Source organism: Rhinoderma darwinii, chromosome 3 (genome assembly GCF_050947455.1).
Source record: "Rhinoderma darwinii isolate aRhiDar2 chromosome 3, aRhiDar2.hap1, whole genome shotgun sequence".
NCBI lineage: Eukaryota > Metazoa > Chordata > Amphibia > Anura > Rhinodermatidae > Rhinoderma > Rhinoderma darwinii.
Genome location: NC_134689.1, coordinates 57,358,262 through 57,382,478, shown reverse-complemented (window position 1 = coordinate 57,382,478; position 24,217 = coordinate 57,358,262). Strand labels below are relative to the sequence as shown.

The following is a 24,217-nucleotide window of genomic DNA, read 5'->3' as shown; positions in this document are numbered from 1 at the left end:
AACAGGACAATACAGACCCCAAATTGTCCCCCCGTCCTGTTCACAACAGGGAAGATAGTGTGGGACCTCCTGCACCCACTGCTTGATCAGGGGTACAACTTGTACTTGGACAACTGGTACACAAGTGTACCCCTGTTCAAATGTCTAAAAGACAAAAAAACAGTGGCATGTGGGACGGTGTGAAAAAATCAGAGAAACGTTCCAAAGGCCCTCCTCAGCCAATCACTGCAAATTGGCGAAAGCAGGGCATTGCTGCAGGATGGGTTCCTGTCTCTCAAATTTAGAGACAAAAAAGAGGTCTGTATGCTGACATCTATACATGATGCCAGCTGCAGCCCTGTCCCCACACGTGGATTCACATAATCCACGATGAAGCCTGTGTGCATTCAGGCATACAATAAATTCATGGCGGGGTGGGGGGGGGGGGGAATGATCAGGTGTTGAAACCATGTAGTGCCATGAGAAAGAGTAAAATCTTGTACAAGAAATTGGAAGTGTACCTTGTCCAGCTGGCACTATATAACTCCTTTTTAATTTTTAGGAAAGCTGGCCATACGGGTACATACTTGGAGTACAAAGAGAAAATTATAAAATTTCTTTTATTTGCAGACGAGGTGGGCGAAACGTCTGCTGCTCCAAGTAATGTTTGCCGAATTGTTCATGGACTGCACTTTCCTAGTGAAGTGCCTGGCACAGGAAAAATAGGCAGGACACAATAAAAGGTGCCGTGTCTGCACAAAAAGGGGTATCCGTAAGGATACCACATATCAGTGCGACAATTGCCCATCTAAACCCGGACTGTGCATGATGGAGTTCTTCCGCATCTACCACACCTCCCTGGATTAAAAATGTTATACTTTTATAAACCCCACCCCTCCCTTTATCTTTCTGGACTTTTACCCATTTTTAAAATTGGACACTCTAAAAAAAAACAAAAAAAACAAAACAAAACCCTCAATATACCCCTAGATGAATACCTAATACGCTAACAAATGTGTATGATCTGCACAATTTTTTCAGGTCTATGCTTGTGGCTAAAAATCATCCAAGTTAAAATAAGGCCTCAAAACCCTTGTGGTGCTTCTTCACTCCAGACACTGCTAAGTGTCCAGACATCATATTTAGACCACTTTGGGGCTATGTATAAACTCACTTACATGCTGTGTCTGAAAAATCTGTCCTATAAATGACGCATTTGTGAAAAATGTACAATTTTATTTTTAATGGCAGATTTCTACTAAATTCAGCCCCAAAAAATATGGGGTCATAAAAGTGATTACACACCTAGATAAATTCTTTGAGGGGAGCAGTTTCCAAAATGGGGTCACTTCTTGGGTGTTTCCACTGTACTGGTACCTCAGGAGCTCTGAAAATGCGACATGGCACCTGAAAACCTTCCCAGCAAAAGCTGTGCTTCAAATGGTTCTCCTTCCCTTCTGAGCCCTGCCGTGGGTCTAAACAGCAGTTTATTACCACATATGGGCTATTGCCGTAATCAGGAGAAATTGCTTTACAAATGATGGGGTGTTTTTTCTCCTTTATTCCTTGTAAAAATGAAAAATTTCTATGTTTTTTCAGAAAAAAAGTAGATTTTCATCTTCACAGACAAATTCCACTAAATTCTGCAAAAAAACTGTTGGGACAAAATGCTAACTATACCCGTAGAAAAATTCCTTGAGGGGTGTAGTTTCCTGAATGGGGTCACTTTTGGGGGTTTCCACTGTTTTGGTCCCTCTAGGGCATTGCAAACATGACATGGCACCAAAAACTATTCCAGCAAAATCTGCGCTCCAAAATCCAAAAGGCGTTCCTTTGCTTCTGAGCCCCGCTGTCCAAACAGCAGTTTATTACCACTTATCGGGTATTTCCGTAATCGGGAGAAATTGCTTTATAAATGTTGGGGTGTTTTTTCTTCTTTATTCTTTGTAAAAATGAAAAAAATCTATGTTTTTTTCAGAAAAAAAGTAGATTTTCATCTTCACAGACTAATTCCACTAAATTCTGCAAAAAAACTGTTGGCACAAAATGCTAACTATTCCTGTAGAAAAATTCCTTGAGGGGTGTCGTTTCCAAAATGGGGTCACTTTTGGGGGGTTCACCCTGTTTTGGCACCACAAGACCTCTTCAAACCTGACATGGTGCCTAAAATATATTCTAAAAAAAAAAGGAGGCCCTGAAATCCACTAGGTGCACCTTTGCTTCTGAGGCCAGTGCTTCAGTCCATTAGCGCTCTAGGGCCACATGTGGGATATTTATAAAAACTGCAGAATCTGGGCAATAAATATTGAGTTGCATTTCTTGAATAAAACCTTCTGTGTTACAAAAAAATGTATCGGCAAAAAAATTAAAATTTGTAAATTTCACCTGTACTCTGCTTTAATTCCTGTGAAACGCCTAAAGGGTTAATAAACATTCTGAATGCAGTTTTGAATACTTTGAGGGGTGCAGTTTTCAAAATGGGGCATTTTATTGGCACTTTCTATTATATAAGGCCCTCAAAGCCGCTTTGGAACGAAACTGGTCACTGAAAAAATAGGCTTTTGAAATTTTCTTGAAAATGTGAGAAATTGCTGCTAAAGTTCTAAGCCTTGTAACGTCCCGGAAAAATAAAAGGACGCTAAAAAAAAATTATGCAAACATAAAGTAGACATATGGAAAATGTTAACTAGTAACTATTTTGTGTGGTATTACTATCTGTTTTACAAGTAGATACATTTAAATTTAGAAAAATGCACATTTTTACAAATGTTCTGTACATTTTGGTGTTTTTCACAAATAAATATTGTAAATATTGTTTTCGGAAAAAGCTGAACAGACACGAAGCAGCTGAACACTCACACGAGCGCTTCAGCTGCTTCATTCTAGCGATTGGTGGGGGTCTCCATGCTCGGACACCCACCAATCCAAACTTCTGACATGTCACAATGACATGTCAGAAGTTTGCCGAACGTTTAGCTACACTTTAAGGTTTAACATATCTTTGGTTAATCATGATTGTAAATGTTTTGGTACAAAAAACAAAAATAAAATGTAACTTGACTTAAACATTTAGTAATTGCAAATCTAAGGCGATTTCACAACATTATATATAAAATCATAATTTAAAAGGGGTTCAATAATGACCACCTCTATTAGTCGAGAACTGCTGTAAAAAGTGGATCTGGTACTCCTGTGGCCCTTTGTTGGGCCTTAAATTTCAGTGGGGGATAAGTCAAATTCACTATATACCAGAAAGACACTCTTGATATTCTAGGTGACCCCTGTGTCTTCAGAATGAGGGCCCTGTACCTGATATTTTTGGAAATGTCGCTTTGTAATGGCACTCTAAAAAGGAAAGTTTTGGAGTTTCTACAACAGAACATAGGCCTACCTAGAAGGCTCAATCCTAATGTGTGCATTCTGATACTGGTAGATGAACTGATGCACCATACAGCCCAAAGGTCATTATTATTTTATGCCAAGAAACAATGTATAAACAGGCTTATCAGGGCGGTACAGAAAAATTTATGAAAATCTAGCATTAGTGGATAGCTAACCCCAGTGCTAGTGAATGTATTTGCCAGTTAGCAATTACAATATCTGGGGAATAAACTTGTTTCTGAAGTCCAAACATAGATCAACACAAAGTTACCTTGCCAACATTGAGAGTTGACCTGAATTTTTTCCAGAAACCTATGCTTAAAATTATATCATTTAGGGAAATCTGAATATCAGCTAAATTAGTGTATTCAATCAGATTCTAATTAATTATGTTGGTGAAAGTTCACAAATTTTTTCCAAAACATTTCTGATATATCCTCTTTCTATGATAACACTAATGAGAAGGCTTTGAGCATTTGATCATCGTTTGATGTGTCTCTTTAACCCGTTAGTGACCACCCCATAGTGTTTTTACGGAAGCCACTAATGGGCTCTATTCCGATGCAATAGCCCTTTTACGACGCTGCATCGGAATAAATAAACAGAGCAGGGAGCCGTTAAATCTCCCTGCTCTCAGCTGTCAGAGGTAGCTGAGGGCTGGGGGCATCCCTGCTCGACCGGGTGAGATCGATATTAGTATTGATCTCACACGTTTAACCCCTCAGATGCGGCGCTCAATAGCGTGCACCTTTTGGAGAGAGGGAGGGAGCTCCCTCTCATCCCACTAACATACGGCGATAAGATCACCGAGTATTTGTGTCTCCGATGGCAGAAAAAAAAATGAAAAACCCACTTTTACCCCTTACAAACTGCTTTATTATTCAAAAACAAAATAAAAGTTAAAAAGTTACACATATTTGGTATTGCCGCGTCCGTAATGACCCCAACTATAAACTTATTACATAATTTAACCCGTTAGTGACCGCCCCATAGTGTTTTTACGTCGGTCATTAATGGGCTTTATTCCAATGCAATAGACTTTTTACGTCGCTGCATCGGAATAAATAAACAGAGCAGGGAGCTGTCAAATCTCCCTGCTCTCAGCTGCCAGAGGAAGCTGAGGGCTGGGGGCGTCCCTGCTCGAACGTGTGAGATCGATATTAGTATCGATCTCACCCGTTTAACCCCTCAGATGCAGTGCTCAATAGCGTGCACCACATCTGAGTGGTTTTGGAGAAGTATTGCAGTGTATTATAAATGCGATCGGATAATCGCATAGTGAAGTCCCCTAGTGGGACTAGTAAAAAATAGTTTAATAAAAAGTGGGAAAAAAAATGAAAAACCCACTTTTCCCCCTTACAAACGGCTTTATTATTAACAAACAAAATAAAGTAAAAAAGTTACACGTATTTGTTATCGCCGCGTCCGCAACAACCGCAACTATAAACTTATTACATTATTTAACCCGCACGGTGAACGTCGTAAAAAATAAAATAAAAAAACATGCAAAAATTGCTGTTTTCTTTGAATCCAGCCTTAAAAAAAATTGGATAAAAAGTGATCAAAAAGTCGCATCTACTCCAAAATGGTACCGATAAAAACTAAAAGTCGTCCCACAAAAAAAAGCCCTCCTACAATTGCATTGGCGAAAAATAAAAACGTTACAGCTCTTCAAATATGGATGTAAAAGTAGTAAACCATACAAAAAAATATACAAATTTCGTATCGTTGCAATCGCAACAACCCACTGGATAAAGTTATTGTGTTATTTATACCACACGGTAAACAGCGTAAATTTAGGATGCAAAAAAGTGTGGCGAAATTGCTGTTTTTTTTCTACTCCCCCCAAAAAAAGTTAATAAAAGTTAATCAATAAATTCTATGTACTCCAAAATGGTGCTATTAAAAATTACAACTTGTCCCACAAAAAACATGACCTTATACAGCTATGTCGACGCAAAAATAAAAAAGTTATAGCTCTTAGAATGAGATGAGGGAAAAATGGAAAAATGGCTTGGTCATTAAGGTCTAAAATAGTCTGGTCATTAAGGGGTTAACATACAATAGGATGACTTGTCACCTCCACAAATTGAAACAAATCACAGAGGACTAAATTTTGAAAGACTGAGTAAGAATGATCCAGACACCTCCCCTACTGATCAGTCAGAAATAGGAAATTAAACCCCGCCCCTTAGTCATCTGCCAGTCAAAAATGGAAGACAACAGAAGGAAATCAAATAGTGCGTTCTTTGGAAGACTTCTATGAGAATGTTTGTTTCAGGAACACGCAGGCAACTCTGTAAACTGACAACCATGTGCACAAGTTCATCTCCTATTTAGTTTCACTTATTTCTAGGTTTAGTGTTCCTTCAAAACCTGAATAACCTGGTCTACCTGGTTAGAGCCTTGACAGTTTTCTTCTTGAATTATATAAATTAGGTAGCAATGAGATTTATCTGACAGTTCCATACCAAAAAAGAAAGACATAGAGGCAAACAAACACATTTAGATTTTCAGAAAGTAATCGTTATGCTAAATCCCAAATTACCATCAGGATGTTCATATGGAATCCAGTGATGTTTAGCATTCTGATATTCAAAGAATGGGTCCCATTGTCTGCACTGTTCTTCTCTGAAGTCCTCAGAGTCTTTGTCACACTCTTCAGTATTGCAAAGCTGCAGTTCATAGGTTTGTCCTACACATGAACGACCTCCATTAGACGGGCTAAATATAAAAAACATCATTCTTGAGCATTGCGGACCATTCCATTAAAATCTTTAATAATATTTTGACAAAGCAAAATAAGTATCAATCAAATTCCCGGTGTGTGCACTGTTGCACGAGGATGGAGACTAAAGCAAAGATAAACTGCCATGCTTTAACTAATTAGAAATCTAAGTTATTAGATCACACGGAATATGCATACATTTAGGTAGTTCTGATTAATCCTTCAAGAAAACATTTCCAAGATTACTGTATTTTTAGGCTACAGGCCAGATAAGTGACGACACATCAGGCGACTGCTGCAGCCAAATGGCAATGATGTTAATAAGGACAGAACATCAGCACACATTGAGGGTAAACAAGAGTGGCTGGAAAAGCAATACACTGGCAGTGGGGGCCCGGAGCAGAATCTGTAATGTAAGTGGTGTTGTACAGTTCATTTTTCAAATTTGGGTCCAAATTTGGAACCCCCTTGATGAGCAGCACTAATAACTTTAATAAGTCAGTATTCAGGGAATCTTTATTGAATTTCACTATTATTATTTCAATCAATGGAAGAAGAATAGCACTTCGATTTGCTTACAGTTAGGGTATGCCCAGATGTGGCGGAGTTCTGCATACACTGTCCTCATCAATGCTGATTCTGTTGCGGCTTTGCCTAAAATGGGTATTAAATTGATGCAGACTAGCTTTGCGTATTGAGGGGAAGAGGGCTTCCCTTCTCTCTATCAGTGCAGGATATTGAGAAGGGACAGCCCTTTCCCTAGTAAAAGTAACAGAAATTCATACTTACCCGGCCGTTGTCTTGGTGACGCGTCCCTCTCTTGACATCCAGCCCGACCTCTCTGGATGACGCGGCAGTCCATGTGACCGCTGCAGCCTGTGATTGGCTGCAGCTGTCACTTGGACTGAAACGTCATCCCGGGAGGCCGGACTGGAGGAAGAAGCAGGGAGTTCTCGGTAAGTAGGAACTTCTATTTTTTTCACAGGTTGATGTATATTGTGATCGGAAGTCACTGTCCAGGGTGCTGAAACAGTTACTGCTGATCGTTTAACTCTTTCAGCACCCTGGACAGTGACAATTTACTGACGACGCCTAGCAACGCTCCTGTAATTACGGGTGCACACACGTAGTCACCCGTAATTACGGGAGCCCCATTGACTTCCTCAGTCTGGCTGTAGATCTAGAAATACATAGGTCCAGCCAGAATGAAGAAATGTCATGTTCGTAAAACCAATACGCTCCGCAGCACACATAACATCTGCGGACTTCATTGCAGAATTTTTACTCTCCATTGAAGTCAATGGAGAAATTCCGCAATGAGTCCGCAACAAGCCCGCTACACGTCCGCAACAGTCACTATATGCTGCGGACACCAAATTCCGCAGCCTATGCTCCGCAGCGGAATTGTCCGCAACGTGTAAACGAACCCAACTAAAAAGCTGTGGAAGGCAATGGAGAAATGTGTACGCTGCGGATTTCCGCTGCGCAATTCCGCTACGTCTGGTCATGCCCTTACAATTGAAGTTGTACCGTTTAGTTTTTTTCATTAATAGACCATGCTAGTCGTAGGGGCCTATAGAGCTCTGTGTTTTACATCTACGACTATGATTCTCACAGCTCTTCGCCTTTTGTTATTGATGCCAGTACTGTTGAACATCAATAACAAACAAGACGTATATGCACTTGTTTCAGTTAAATCTGCATGCAATAATGTCTTAGGAAAAAAATAAATTATATATATATATATATATATACATATATACTGTATGTATATATATATATATATATATACACACACACACACACAAACACACACACACACACACACACACACACACACACACACACACACACACCACGTGTATACAGGTAAGTAGGTATACAGGGAGAGATTTTGCAAACAATTTTGTGAGAATTTTGAACGAAAAAACACAAGTTGTTGCCATTTTTAGACAAATAACTTGGTCCAATAAAGTCAACTTCAAACTTTCAGGTGCTGTTAATAGGCAAAACTGTGTTTATTACTAAACAGAAAACCCCCTTGCAACAATTGAAGAACAGTTGAATCAACCTGGGTATTCAATTTGGGCAGCTCTTTCACGTAAAGGAGTAAATAAACCAATCTTCTACAATACAATGGTTACCTCAAACCTGTACCTTAACATGCTCCAAGAAAATATAATACTACAACTGCAGTTAGAGCATGAAAATAAAGACTTCTATTTTCAGCAAGATGCACCTCTCCGCACTATGCTTTAGTGGTGCGTCATTTTTTTTAACTTAAAATTACCCAATAGGTGGATAGGTAGACGCGGTTGAATGGCCACCACGATCACCAGACTTTACCCCGATGGACTTTTTTTCATTTGGGGATTTATCAAAGATAAGGTATATTCAAGAAAACCACGCACGGTTGACAACATGATTCAAAGATTTTTTTTTTTATCCTTATTGGGGTCTGTGGGCTGTGACTACAATCTACACCTATCATTAACAAAGGATGTGGCCCTAGTTAATGTCTGCCACTCTCAGCATAACCTGGGTGAGACAAAGAACATTGGTGGCGGTCAAAGCCCATACATGCTATGCATAATATACTGTAAGTGAGAAAAAAAATAAAAACTTACTGGGGATTGTCACAGCTTCGCGTTCTATATCTCACACCTGTGCCGCATGTCCGAGAGCATGAACCAAATTTACTCCACTGCCCCCAATTTCCATCTTGCCGAAGAATTTCAGGAGTTAACCAAATGCAGTGACCTTTAAAGCAATGCTTATACCAAAGACAAAATAATATATACATATATTTAATTAAGTAGACAAGTATACAGAATAAAGCTCAAATATTTTAATATCTGCAAATGAAAACACTAATAATGCAGTGCTGGCTAGAGTATCACATTTACTGGTTATTTTAATACCCACAAAACCTGCTTAAAGAGGCTCTGTCACCAGATTGTCAAATCCCTATCTCCTATTGAATGTGATCAGCGATGCAATGTAGATAACAGCAAAGTTTTTTTTTTTTTTGAGAAAAACTATCGTTTTTGCCCAAGTTATGAGCAATTTTATATTTATGCAAATGAGCTTTTCAATGGACAACTGGGCGTGTTTTCTCGTTTTACCAACTGGGTGTGTATTGTGTTTTTACCAACTGGGCATGTATTGTGTTTTTACCAACTGGGCGTTGTGAATAGAAGTGTATGACGCTGACAAATCAGCATCATACACTTCTCATCGTTCCCACCCAGCTTCTTTCACTGAAGACATATAGCGTGACGTCACCCACAGGTCCTTCAACATTGTCATCGGACAAAGAAGATACATCAGCTCCAGGCATCCAAAAGGTTAATATGCTCGTCTCTAGGGAGTTTGCTATGCTTACCTGCACTGTACCCTCTGACACCTGGAGTTGATATGTCTTCTCTCTTCCGACGCCAAGGTTGAAGGACCTGTGGGTGACGTCACGCTGTGTGTCAGCAGTGAAAGAAGCTGGCTGGGAATGATGACGTCACCCACAGGTCCTTCAACCTTGGCGTCCGAAGAGAGAAGACACATCATCTCCAGGCGTCATAGGGTACAGTGCAGGGTATGTGCAGGTAAGCATAGCAAACTCCCTAGAGACGATAATATTAACCTTTTGGACGCCTGGAGCCGATGTATCTTCTTTGTCCGACGACAATGTTGAAGGACCTGTGGGTGATGTCACGCTGTATGTCTGCAGTGAAAGAAGCTGGGTGGGAACGATGAGAAGTGTATGATACCGATATGTCAGTGTCATACACTTCAATTCACAACGCCCAGTTGGTAAAAACACAATACACGCCCAGTTGGTAAAAACACAATACACGCCCAGTTGGTAAAACGAGAAAACACGCCCAGTTGTCCATTGAAAAGCTCATTTGAATAAATATAAAATTGGTCATAACTTGGGCAAAAATGATCGTTTAAAAAAAATTAAATAAATTGCTGTTATCTACATTGCAGCGCCGATCACATTCAATAGGAAATAGGGATTTGATAATCTGGTGACAGAGTCTCTTTACTTTTAATAAAATACTTTTTTTTTACAAATACACTGGCTCTCCAAACACTTCTATTAAATGGTAGCAGTACTGTTTATAGGAAAAAAAAGAAGCTAAATACATGAAAATAAAGACATATAGAATACGGACAATAAATGTAAATAAAAATTCAATATAGATACAGTAAAATGTATGTGAACAAATATGAATAACAGTTTATCCAACTACGATCCTTTTTGTTTAATATACGCCAATATAGTAAAAGAATACAAATAGCTCACTTTAGCAAATTATTGTATTAAAAAAACTGTTAACTGTCTAATGAGTTAGAATGTAAGCTTATACTAAACTCTCCCAAGCGTATTCAAGTAGACGATTGCTCTTAATTTTTTGGGCGCTATTCACATCATGTTTATGCTTTACCTTTGGCGCTGACAAAATCTCCCGACATCTACACAGAGAGTGAAGCACACATAACTTAGATATGATCGGTAAAATAATGAAAGAAGGCATTAGAGGGACACAGAATGCACTGACAGTCAAGCCGTCAGTGAAGTTCACTGACAAATTCTGCTGTTAGCGCAGAGATGTATCTTCTATGAGTGCATAGAAGCTAATCTCGAAAAGTAAATACAATTTTAAATAAAAGTCAATGCTAATTTTTTTTTTATCAATAAATATGTACATTTAAAAAAAAAAGAAAATGCCCCCCAAAAGTTTATATAGGTTTTAATTTAGGGTTCTGGTGTCTGACTTAAATTAGAGGACTGGTGGGGAGTCTGAATTAATTAAGGCGTCTGGCCGAGAGTCTGAAATAATTAAGCCGTCTGGTCGAGAGTCTCAATTAATTTAGGGGACTGGTTGAAAGTCTGAATTAATTTAGCTCTCTGGTCAGGGGTCTGAATTAATTTAGGGCAACTAGCCTCTCCCTCTTATTCCCTGACAGAGCCCCTGCCAAAAAACTGTCTACATCGTTCCCCCCCCCCCCCAGAGAGTTACTGTCAGTTGCATCTCAGCCTTGTCCCCCTCCCGTCACTTTCTGTTGCCAACCACCATCCCCAGGTAATAGGATGAGCGCAGACACCTTGAATGTATTGGGCCCAGAAACTTCTTATGGCGGTCCAGAAGAAACTCTTTCTATGTTAGTGTAGAAACATACTTTCCACTAGATATAGTGAATGACCCTTAGTCCTGGGTATTAATAAATCATTAGACATATTTGTACTGACCTTTGATATATTTAAACATAGTTATTAGTTCAGCTGTCTTTTTTCTAAAGAAATAACCAACATTTTGATAATTTTTCTGGATACTGTAGTCCACCCACTCCATTTATTACTTTGGTTGCTCACCTTTGAACTCACTCTTTCAGGCACACGTATGCTTAAAAGTGCACACATTTTGCTATATGTGGTTTGACTAGTGATTTGCAAAGTCGTAGAACTATGCTCCTGTCATGTGCATCTATGTCCCTTTTGATGCATCCAATGTTTTTAATTGCATTGGCTGCAGCTGCCTGACACTAGTTACTACAGTTTATTTTAGTTGACTAATATTCCGAAGTCCTTTTTCGCATCAATTTTAATCAGTGTTCGTCTATTCATCAAGTAACATTAGTGTTTAACTCTTTCATTTTTTTACTTTCTTTTATTTATTTGCACTTATACGCAGTACAATAATTTCACTGTATACTCAAAAGTGCAGAAATATACAAACAATAAACAGACATAGAGGGACGCCTCATTTGGGTGTCTGCCATACAGAGCTAAACTAAAAATAAAGTAAAAATGTAACATTAGTATTAAAGATAATTACAGTAATAAAAGGAACAAAACAATTATAAATTTATCTGAGTAAGGGAACTTGGGAAAAGGTCACAAGATCGCAAAGAGTAAGGGACTTTTGTTGAATCCATAACACTAATTTATGATTGGAACCTTGACCAACAGGCCCGTTTGGACTGAAAGTCCCTAATTACATGAGCTCCACTTTGATCCATACTGCTTTTATATAACCGATACTGATTAAAGTGTAGCTAAACTTTAAAAAATATATATATATATTTAAACTGCTATTATGTCCCTCTATGTGACTTCATTACTCCTAGGAATTTTTTTCACTTCAAAGTACCTTTTTTGCAGCTTTTTTTCTTGTGAAACCATCCACATCTATTTTCTCACACTAAGGCCTCATGCACACGACCGTAAAAACTCCTGTTATTACGGGTCGTAATTACGACCCGTAATAACGGGCTCATAGACTTCTATTGGCCACGTGTACCTTCCCGTTTTCTTACGGGAAGGTGCCCGTGCCGTTGAAAAAAATAGAACATGTCCTATTTTAGGCCGTGATAACGGCACGGACAGTCCATAGAAGTCTATGGAGCTCACGTAATGACGGGTGGCTACATGTGTGCACCCGTCATTACGGCAGCGTTGCTAAGCGACGTCAGTAAATAGTCACTGTCCAGGGAGCTGAAAGAGTTAACTGATCGGCAGTAACTCTTTCAGCACCCTGGACAGTGACTACCAATCAGAATAAAGAGCAACCTGTAAAAAATAAAAGACGTTCATACTTACCGAGAACTTCCTGCTTCCTCCAGTCCGGTCTCCCGGCCGTTGCCTTGGTGACGCGTCCCTCTCGACATCCGGCCCGACGTCCTGGCCGTTCCTGGATGACGTTTCAGCCCATGTGACCGCTGCAGCCAATCACAGGTCAATCACAGGCTGCAGCGGTCACATGGACTGCCGCGTCATCCAGGGATGTCGGGCTGGATGTGAAGAGAGGGACGCGTCACCAAGACAACGGCCGGGTAAGTATGAATTTCTTTAACTTTTATTACAGAAAGGGCTGTCCCTTCTCTCTATCCTGCACTGATAGAGAGAAGGGGCTGCCGATTAGTGCAGTGCTATTTTGCCGCCAAAAACTTGCCCGTAAATACGGGTGGAATACGGGTGACACCGGACCCATATTTACGGGCACGGGTCCGTAAATACTGGTGCAAAATGGGTCGAATACGTGTGACACCGGACCTGTATTTACGCCAGTATTTACGGGTGGGAAAAAATACGGTCGTGTGCATGAGGCCTTACTGATTCTGGCCGGTTGCTAGGGGCATGTCTCACTGTGTGTGATGTTACAATTTGTCTGTATCTTTCATGGGTAGTGAACTCTGAGGTATAACTACAATACTGTGAGCGTGCACTGAGCTATGCACAGAAGTACACATTATATATAGAGATGTAAATATCTCTGCACACTCCAGAAGAAAGGAATTCAAGTTTTTCTTTTTCACTTTCCCTGGCAAGTGCACGAAAGAGAAGACAGGACGCCACGGTGATGGGGGGGGTTTGACGGACGGAGTCCTAGTCTTATCTGATGCTAAGTAGCAGCTCAGATTACAGTGTCCTGAGACTCTTTGCTGGAGGGAAGGGGGGGAATCATCCATGCACAGAGACCAGTGCCCACAGAAAATTCATGCTAATGACGGTGAAATAAAACAGCAGTGCATGCAAGTCCATCACTGCAGCAGTGTGATTATCCTGGCTCCTCCTTAGTACAGCCCAGTCAGTGTTAGTGTGGCTTAGGGGCCGGGTCACAAGTTCAACCTCTGCGGCCCCTATAGCTACACCACTGGGCGCATGTCTGGCGCCCCCTCCCTGTCCCCTCTTCCCCCTGTCCACAGTACTGTAGCCGGCAGTAGCAGAGCACAGGGAGGAGAATGACAGCTCTGCTACTGTTCGGTCTATGGTATGTGTGAGAGGTGCTTCAGTAGCAGAAGCGCAGGTCTAGCCCCCCCTTCCTGTCCCCTCTTCCACCTGTCCACTGTACTATAACCGGCAGGAGCAGAGCGCAGGGAAGGGGAATGACAGCTCTGCTACTGTCTGGACTATAGTATGTGTGAGAGGCGCTTCTGCTACTGAAGCACCTCTCACACATACCATACACCGGACAGTAACAGAGCTGTCATTCTCCTCCCTGCCGGTTACAGTACAATTTAACAGGCATTTTCCGGTCTTGGAGAGACATGTTTAGAACATATCATGGAGATCATCCAAAAGACCTTTCTCCAGAAATTCACTATCTTAAAACACTCCCACCAGACATGTATCACAGTGCCCTTTGCATTGCAATTACCCCAACGCCGATTAGGATAGTCAGAGTAAGATTTAGCTAATCTCGCCAGGGTTTGGTACCACCTCAATAGTAATTAATGAATTGCCTCTAGATGGTTAATGCAGTAAGACTTTCAGCCGACCGTTTCATCGCTCAATGCCAGCATTATAGCAGAAATATCTTCCCAAGGTCCTTTTCCCAGCTTATCATGTAGTTCATTTTACTTTTAGACTTATGTGACATAATTTCTTTATATGTAATTGAAATTCCACCCTACCTTTTTGAGTCACAGTTAATAAAAGCGTTAAACGTAGCCATCCCTAGAAACAAACTCTCCATTTTACCCATTAGACAATATTTATTGAATAAAGCCCTAATTCCTAAATATTGAAAGAAAGCTGATGTTGAAAGATTATATTTATGGACAATGTCCCTAAATGGCATAAGCTGCCGGACTACTATGATATCCTGCAGTGTATATATTCCCGCATCCAACCAAGACTGAAGATTCAACTCCAGGATAAGATCACAGAAGTACTCCATGCGAAAGTTCTAAAGCTTAATGTTAATGCCTCTATTAAGAACAAGAATATTTCCCCGCATATTTATAAGAGCACTTGTAGATACTATTTTGCTGGTAACATATTTAACACCCAGAAAGAGGTATATCAATAGCCGCTTGAAAGAAGCGACTAACATATTTGAGCCTTTGCTGGTTCTAGTGGGACTGCTTTTTGGTACATGTTGAGATCCGACACTCCCATTTCTCCTGACCCAAATGGCCGCAATAATGTTGTCCTAGCAATACTGGCCCGCTTGGCACCCCAGATAAAAGATAGAATTATTTTTTGCATCTCCGCTATTGTCTATTTTGGAAGAGAGAATGGTATGCATCTCATGGTGTATAATATTACCGGTAAAATTTTCATTTTAACTATATTTATTTTAGCTATCCAAGAAAAGGGGATTTTCGTTAACTTTGAAATTTCTCTATGAATTTAAAAGCATTTAGCTTAATAATTCTAGGCAGTGAAGTTGAGATTTGAATGCCTAGATCGGTGAACCCACATTTGGCCCAAGAGTATGGAAAACTAGATCATATAACTGAAGATAGAACCGCATTTAATTTTAATAAGCATTAATTGAAATTTTTTTTCACTAAGTTTGTAGTACGAGATCCTTGAGTATGCTCTTATCAGTACGCTTAAGATGGTTAGAGATACAATGGGATCTGTACATGAAATAATAATATCATCTGCATATAAACCAATAACATAATCCCGTTGACCACTCCTAATACCATGAATGACTTTGTTCATTCTAATTGACTGCGACAAAGGTTCAATTATAACGTTGAAAATTAAGGGTGATAAAGGGCAACCTTGATGTAAATTCTTTCGAGATGAACACTGTATTAGAGACTCTAGAAGTAAGGCAGGTGTAGAGAAAAATTATTGCGTTCAGTATATATCCAGAGAAACCGAACTTAACCAGGGTAGATCTGAAGAAACCCCTGGACAGACCACCCAGTTGGACCAGGTCAACCTCTCTTCTGGTGGCGTCCCTGGTTTGTTTATTTGGCATGAAACCCACCTGATCTTGCGAGATAATCTTTTCCATCACAGACCCCAGTCTCTTTGCCAGGTGAGTAGAGAACATTTTTAGGTCTCCCTTAAGGAGAGATATTGGTCTATAGCTCTCTGCGAGCAGCTGATTTTTCTCTGGTTTTAAAATGGTGATTATTCTTGCTTCTAGCATTTCCTTCAGGAACAGTGCCCCTGACTTATATCATTCTATAGGTTCGTGTTATATGGGGTTCAGACCTTAACAAATTCCTGATAGTATTCGTTTAGGAACCCAGCTGGAGTCTTGCAGTCATGTAGAAATGTTATTGCTGACTGGACTTCTACGGTCGTGATTTCTGTATTTAAAGGGGATGTCCATGACGGGACAACTAATGACCTATCCCCAGGATAGGTCATCACTATATGATCGGTGCGGGTCCGACACCCGGACCCCGCACCGATCAGCCACTCCGGCTGCCTTTGGGCGTCGGATGTTTTGAACGGTATTCCGTAGCTCGAGTTGGAAGCAGGTGGCTCCAACAACTGCATAGTGGCCGTCCTACAGAACTGCAGCTCTGCTTCGATTCATTTGAATAGAAGAGAACAACACAAAAAAAGAACAAAAGAGCAAAAAACACCCAGAAAAAATAAAAGGAAGAGGAAATCAAATTTTAAAAAAAAGGAAACATTGTGTTGGGACCAAATCACAACAGAGCACCACCATTCCTGTGATTTTGAGTGGGGGGGGACAATGACTCCGTTGATATTGGAGCTCCAAAATCATTACCTCATGAAGTCCAGGTTTAATCCAAGTAGAGCTAAATTGATGCAGGGCGAGGGAGGGTGGCTGAGAAGTAGATATGATCATTTAAGTGATATTATACTGTAACCCACTCCATGGGAAGTTTCTCAAGTAAGACTGCTACGGTATTCCATGTATGGCTTTCTTTATTTAGCCATCCCCACGAATAGAATAAATCCTGGGCAGGCTTTAGGTTTAGACACACATATTCTGTGTCATCCTTAGAGAAAATCAAACTTAGAGGAAAGCCCCAACGGTATATTATTTCTTTGGTTCCCAAGATTGTTACAATCTCCTTAAATTCCCTCCTTTTAGCCAGCGTGGCCGCTAAGAGATCTTGCAGGATGAGTACGTTTTTGTATTTATTGGGTAGAGCCAGTTTAACTCTTAACGCCTTCACAAACTCCTATTTAATATGGAAGAAATGTACTCTCACAATGACATCTCTAGGTACTGTGGCAGATAGACCCTTTGGCTTATTAATTCTCTGGGCTCTATCAATCATGAGATCCGTGTCTGACGCATCTGCCAGTATAACAGACATAAGGTCCCAGATATATCTTAGCAGGGCATTGTCCGAAATAGATATGGGTATGCCCCTCAGGCGCCAATTGTTTCTTTTTGCTCTGTCTTCCAGATCCATTTATTTTACCGCCTGGTGTCCAATTGATCTTGAAGCGCTCTATTTTAATCAGAGCATTACAAGTCTTTATAAGGAATATTGTGTGGTTTTCTACCCTTGATGTACAGTCTGCTAGGTGCATCAGTTCTGGTTTAAAGAGGCTCTGTCACCAGATTTTGCAACCCCTATCTCCTATTGCAGCAGATCGGCGCTGCAATGTAGATAAGAGTAACGTTGTTTTTTTTTTTAAAACGAGCATTTTTGGCCAAGTTATGACCATTTTTATATTTATGTAAATGAGGCTTTCTAAAGTACAACTGGGCGTGTTTAAAGTTAAAGTACAACTGGGCGTGTTTTGTGTTCGTTACATCTGGGCGTTTTTACTTATTTTACTAGCTGGGCGTTGTGAATAGAAGTATCATCCACTTCTCTTCACAACGCCCAGCTTCTGGCAGTGCAGACACACAGCGTGTTCTCGAGAGATCACGCTGTGACGTCACTCACTTCCTGCCCCAGGTCCTGCATCATGTCGGATGAGCGAGGACACATCGTCACCAGAGGCTTCATCGACTTACCTGCAAACGCCGATGCTGCTGCAGAATCAAATGTAGCCTCTGGTGCCGATGTGTCCTCGCTTGTCCGACACGATGCAGGACCAGGGGCAGGAAGTGAGTGACGTCACAGCGTGATCTCTCGAGAACACGCTGTGTCTGCACTGCCAGAAGCTGGGCGTTGTGAAGAGAAGTGGATGATACTTCTATTCACAACGCCCAGCTAGTAAAAGAAGTAAAAACGTCCAGATGTACATACACAATACACGCCCAGTTGTACTTTAGAAAGCCTCATTTACATAAATATAAAAATGGTCATAACTTGGGCAAAAATGCTCTTTTAAAAAAAACAAAAAAAAACCTTACTCTTATCTACATTGCAGCGCCGATCTGCTGCAATAGGAGATAGGGGTTACAAAATCTGGTGACAGAGCCTCTTTAAGTTAATTTTCCATGGCTTTAAGATCAGAGTGTATGCGCTCTTGTAGCTTGATTAACATCCTTTGTTATTAGGCTTCAGTGATGCGGTGTGCGTTAAAGGACAATATTTCCTCTCTCCTATTTGGGCTAGATACTCCTGTTGCCTCAGCGGAAGGGACATTTATGTCAGCGGATTAGGTTGAAGTGTCTTCCATATTTATGGGGGATGAGGTAGTATTATTTTTACCCGCTTTCCTGGTTATGTCAAGCAGCTCACTACTCCGCGTTTATTGCAGAGTAGGAAACTAGGTAGTAAGTTTAGTGGATCTACTCACCTGCATCTTAGTGTGGCCCATATCCCATGCAACCATTACAAAATTACCACTTATGTTGGAGGGAGCGGTGTATTTCCACTAACTGCTCCTTCTACTCACCACTCCCAAGTAAAGGGGTCCACAACGGATAAGTCCAGAAATACGCGGCTACAATCCTGAAGTAATCCTCTGTGGCTCTAGCTTAAACTCCACCCAAGTCCCACTGCGAACTTCAGTTATCCAGCAACAGTCGAGCGATTGACCAGAAATAGACCAGAGATAATCCAGAGATGGTCCGTTTTGAATTGTGGTTTCCCCTCTTAAAAAAGTATAGCCCTTTGGGTCTAGATTTGTTCCTTTCAGTATTAACTTCCAGAACTTTCCAGGGTCCCTTTCTTAGCTAGATTTTCTCCCACTCCACAAAGCTGTTGACATGCATGATTTAACGACGCACGTTCCGAGGCTGTGAGTGAGGGGGCAGGATGCCGGGCGCCGGTAGCCGTGTGTTTACAAAGTTCGGCCCGTTGAGCAGCGTGGTCTGGAGAAGAGTCGCAGCTGGATGCTTGGTAGAGTCGAGGAATGGTGTTTAACCCTTTTATGACCAAGGGTCATTTATGCCCCTGTGTCCAGATCAAATTTTCTATTTTTGATATGCACTTCTTTAAATGATATCTTTGCAACCGCTTATCATAAATATTTTTACTTTGTTTTTTACGAGACTTACGAGGCTTTCCTTTTCTAGAATAGTTAAATTAATTCCATGTTTTTCATTTTTATTATGAGCAGACAAATCACAAAAAATGTGAAACAAAAATACTTTTTGCAATATATATATATATATATATATATATATATATATATATATATATATATATATATATATACTACCGTTCAAAAGTTTAGGGTCACTTAGAAATGTCCTTATTTTTGAAAGAAAGCACAGTTTTTTTCAATGAAGATAACATTAAATGAATCAGAAATACACTCTATACATTGTTAATGTGCTAAATGACTATTCTAGCTGCAAACGTCTGGTTTTTAATGCAATATCTACATACGTGTATAGAGGCCCATTTCAAGCAACCATCACTCCAGTGTTCTAATGGTACATTGTGTTTGCTAACTGTGTTAGAAGGTTAATGAATGATTAGAAAACACTTGAAAACCCTTGTGCAATTATGTTAGCACCGCTGTAAACAGTTTTGCTGTTTAGAGGAGCTATAAAACTGACCTGCCTTTGAGCTAGTTGAGAATCTGGAGCATTACATTTATGGGTTCGATTAAACTCTCAAAATGGCTAGAAAAAGAGAGTTTTCATGTGAAACTCGACAGTCTATTCTTGTTCTTAGAAATGAAGGCTATTCCATGCGAGAAATTGCCAAGAAACTGAAGATTTCCTACAACGGTGTGTACTACTCCCTTCAGAGGACAGCACAAACAGGCTCTAGAGTAGAAAGAGTGGGAGGCCCCGCTGCACAACTGAGCAACAAGACAAGTACATTAGAGTCTCTAGTTTGAGAAATAGATGCCTCACAGGTCCTCAACTGGCAGCTTCATTAAATAGTACCCGCAAAACGCCAGTGTCAACATCTACAGTGAAGATGCGATTCCGGGATGCTGGCCTTCAGGGCAGAGTGGCAAAGAAAAAGCCATATCTGAGACTGGCTAATAAAAGGAAAATATTAATATGGCCAAAAGCACACAGACATTGGACAGAGGAAGATTGGAAAAAAGTGTTATGGACAGACGAATCGAAGTTTGAGGTGTTTGGATCACACAGAAGAACATTTGTGAGACGCAGAACAACTGAAAAGATGCTGGAAGAGTGCCTGACGCCATCTGTCAAGCATGGTGGAGGTAATGTGATGATCTGGGGTTGCTTTGGTGCTGGTAAAGTGGGAGATTTGTACAAGGTAAAAGGGATTTTGAATAAGGAAGGCTATCCCTCCATTTTGCAACGCCATGCCATACCCTGTGAGCAGCGCTTGATTGGAGCCAATTTCATCCTACAACAGGACAATGACCCAAAGCACACCTCCAAATTATGCAAGAACTATTTAGGGAAGAAGCAGGCAGCTGGTATTCTATCTGTAATGGAGTGGCCAGCGCAGTCACCAGATCTCAACCCCATAGAGCTGTTGTGAGAGCAGCTTGACCGTATGGTATGCAAGAAGTGCCCATCAAGCCAATCCAACTTGTGGGAGTGGCTTCTGGAAGCATGGGGTGAAAATTCTTCCCATTACCTCAGCAAATTAACAGCTAGAATGCCAAAGGTCTGCAATGCTGTAATTGCTGAAAATGGAACATTCTTTGACGAAAGCAAAGTTTGAAGAAGAAAATTATTATTACAAATAAAAATCATTATTTCTAACCTTGTCAATGTCTTGACTATATTTTCTAGTCATTTTGCAACTCATTTGATAAATATAAGTGTGAGTTTTCATGGAAAACACAAAATTGTCTGGGTGACCCCAAACTTTTGAACGGTAGTGTATATATATATATATATATATATATATATATATATATATATATAAAAAATGAGAGAAATCCCACAGCACTCGTATGGTTCCAAAAAGTATGTGATTTATTCAGTCAACAGCTGCAACGTTTCCGTCCTGCTATAAGACCTTTTTTAAGCATGGATCCAGATCACCTGCTTGCACCCATTACCGTGTTGGAATCTGTCGCAGAGTGCTGCTTATTTCTACCTATATATATATATATATATATATATATATATATATATACAATCGCAATCCAGAGGAAAAGAGGCAGCACTCCAATATTATAAAGATCCAAAATTTTTATTCACCCAACATAGAGGCAACGTTTCACCTTCCCATTGAAAATGCCTTCAATGGGAAGGTGAAACGTTGCCTCTATGTTGGGTGAATACAAATTTTGGATCTTTATAATATTGGAGTGCTGCCTCTTTTTCTCTGGATTGCAATTGTGCGTATTTGGGGTTTCATGTCAAGTCTCCCCTGAGGATAGCACCCTCACTGCATGCTACGGTGCAGCTCCTATACTTAGCTTTTTCCTATATATATATATATATATATATATATATATATACACATACATACATACGTATGTATATAGACATATATGTACACTGTTGCAGCTCTGTAACAGTTATTTGTCTTCTCTCTCCGTCAGCCTGGATCGATGTGAGCGAAGAGTGAAGGCTATATGGCTATATGGCTATATTCACATGACAGTGAAAAAAATGTCTGTTTTAAAAACGCATCGACTGTCAGTTTTTCATGGCTTCTGCAATTAGTCCTGGCATGCTGGATATCAACTTCGGGGGCCAAATTCTGACTGATGGCAACTCATTTTTACCTAATCAGTGCTTGGAGTTTATCACAATTTCTGAGTTTTTGTTTGTCCACCCGTTACTTGAGAATTGACCGCAGGTTCTCAATAACATTGAGATCTGGGGAATTTCCTGGCCATGGACCCAAAATTTCAATGTTTTGTTCACCAAGCCACTTAGTTATCACATTTGCCTTGTGACATAGTGCTCCAAAATACTGGAAAAATAATTGTTCATCACCAAATTGCTCCTGGATTCTTGGGAGAAGTTGCTCCTGAAGGATGTTTAGATACCATTCTTTATTCATGGAAGTGTTATTAGGCAAAATAGTGAGAGTAAGTCCACTCGGATGAAAAGCAGCCCCACACATTAATGGTCTCAGGATGCTTTTACTGTAGGCATCACACAGGACACATGGAAGAAATCACCTTTTCTTCTCTGGACAATCATTCTTCCAGATGTCCCAAATAGTCTGAAGGGGGCTTCATCAGAGAAAATAACATTACCCCTTTGCAATCCAATCCATGTTTTTCTTCGACAGAAGTGGCTTCTTTGCTGTCCTTCTTGATACCATGCCAGCCTCCAAAAGCCTTCACCGCACTGTGAATGCCGATGCATTGACACCTGCCTGCTGTTATTCCCGAGCAAGCTCTGCACTGTTGTTGAACTGATCCCGTAGCTGAATTCTCTTCAGGAAATGGTCCTAGCACTTGCTAGACTTTCTAAAGGCACCCTGAAATCTTCTTTACAGCAATTGAAACTCTCTCCTTGAAGTTATTCATGATCCGATAAATGGTTGATTGAGGGGTAATGTGACTAGCAGAAATGTCCTTGCCGGAAAAAGCCCTTTTGATGCAAAGCAATAATGACTATTTCTTTGGAGGTAACAATGGTTAACACAAGAAGACAATGATTTCAAGCACAATCCCCTTTTAAAGAGGCTCTGTAACCACATTATAAGTGGCCTATCTTTTACATAATGTGATCGGCACTGTAATGTAGATTACAGCGGTGTTTTTTATTTAGAAAAACGATAATTTTTTACCAAGTTATGACCTATTTTAGCTTTATGCTAATGAGTTTCTTAATGGACAACTGGGCGTGTTTTACTTTTTTAACAAGTGAGCTTTGTGGAGAGAAGTGTATGATGCTGACCAATCAGTGGCATACACTTCTCTCCATTCATTTATACAGCACAAAGTGATCTTACTAGATCACTATGTGCATCCACATACACACACATTAACTTACTCAAGTGTCCTGACAGTGAATAGACATCACTACCAGCCAGGACGTGATGTTACATAGTTACATAGTTAGTACGGCTGAAAAAAGACACATGTCCATCAAGTTCAACCAAGGGACGGGAAGAAGGAAGGGAAAAATTTCTATACATAGGAGCTAATACTTTTTTGTTCTAGGAAATTATCTAACCCTTTTTTAAAGCCATCTACTGTCCCTGCTGTGACCAGCTCCTGCGGTAGGCTATTCCATAGATTCACAGTTCTCACAGTAAAGAAGGCTTGTCGCCTCTGCAGGTTGAACCTTTTTTTCTCCAGATGGCAGGAGTGCCCCCTTGTTTTTTGAGGGGGTTTTATATGGAACAGGATATCACCATATTTTTTGAATATGCCATTAATATATTTATATAAATTAATCATGTCCCCCCTTAGTCGTCTTTTTTCAAGGCTAAATAGGTTTAATTATTTTAATCTTTACTCATAACTTAGATTCTCCATGCCCATTATTAGCTTCGTTGCTCTTCTTTGTAGTTTTTCCAACTCCAGGCCATCCTTTCTATGAACTGGTGCCCAGAACTGAACTGCATATTCTAGATGAGGCCTCACTAATGCTTTGTAAAGTGACAATATTACATCCCTGTCCCGCGAGTCCATGCCTCTTTTAATACACGACAATATCCTGCTGGCCTTTGAAGCAGATGATTGACACTGCATGCTGTTATTTAGTTTATGATTTACACGTACACCCAGATCCTTCTCAACAAGTGACTCCCCCAGTGTAGCTCCCCCTAGGACATATAATGCATGCAGCTTGTTGGTACCCAGATTCATAACTTTACATTTATCTACATTAAACTTAATTTGCCAACTGGATGCCCAAACACTAAGTTTGTTTAAATCTGCTTGCAATTCACGAACATCTTCCATAGACTGAACTATATTACATAGCTTCTTGTCATCTGAAAAAATAGAAAAAGTGCTATTAATCACATCCTCTATATCATTAATAAATAAGTTGAATAATAGTGGTCCCAGCACTGAACCCTGGGGTACACCACTTATTACTGGGGACCATTCAGAGTAGGAATCATTTACCACAACTCTCTGGATACAGTCCTTGAGCCAATTCTCAATCCAAATACAAACTATAT

General features: G+C 40.3%; 1 protein-coding gene across 1 annotated transcript in view; it reads right to left on the bottom strand.

The window, feature by feature from the left end:
• LOC142748945 (A disintegrin and metalloproteinase with thrombospondin motifs 2-like) overlaps nt 1–24,217 on the bottom strand; it is a 911,491-nt gene that overhangs the window by 232,821 nt on the left and 654,453 nt on the right. Inside the window, exons 11-12 of the mRNA XM_075856370.1 lie at nt 8,716–8,861; nt 5,909–6,084 (exon numbers count right to left, since the gene is read on the bottom strand). Coding sequence (XP_075712485.1) covers nt 5,909–6,084; nt 8,716–8,861 — 322 coding nt within the window. The remainder of the gene's footprint in view (nt 1–5,908; nt 6,085–8,715; nt 8,862–24,217) is intronic.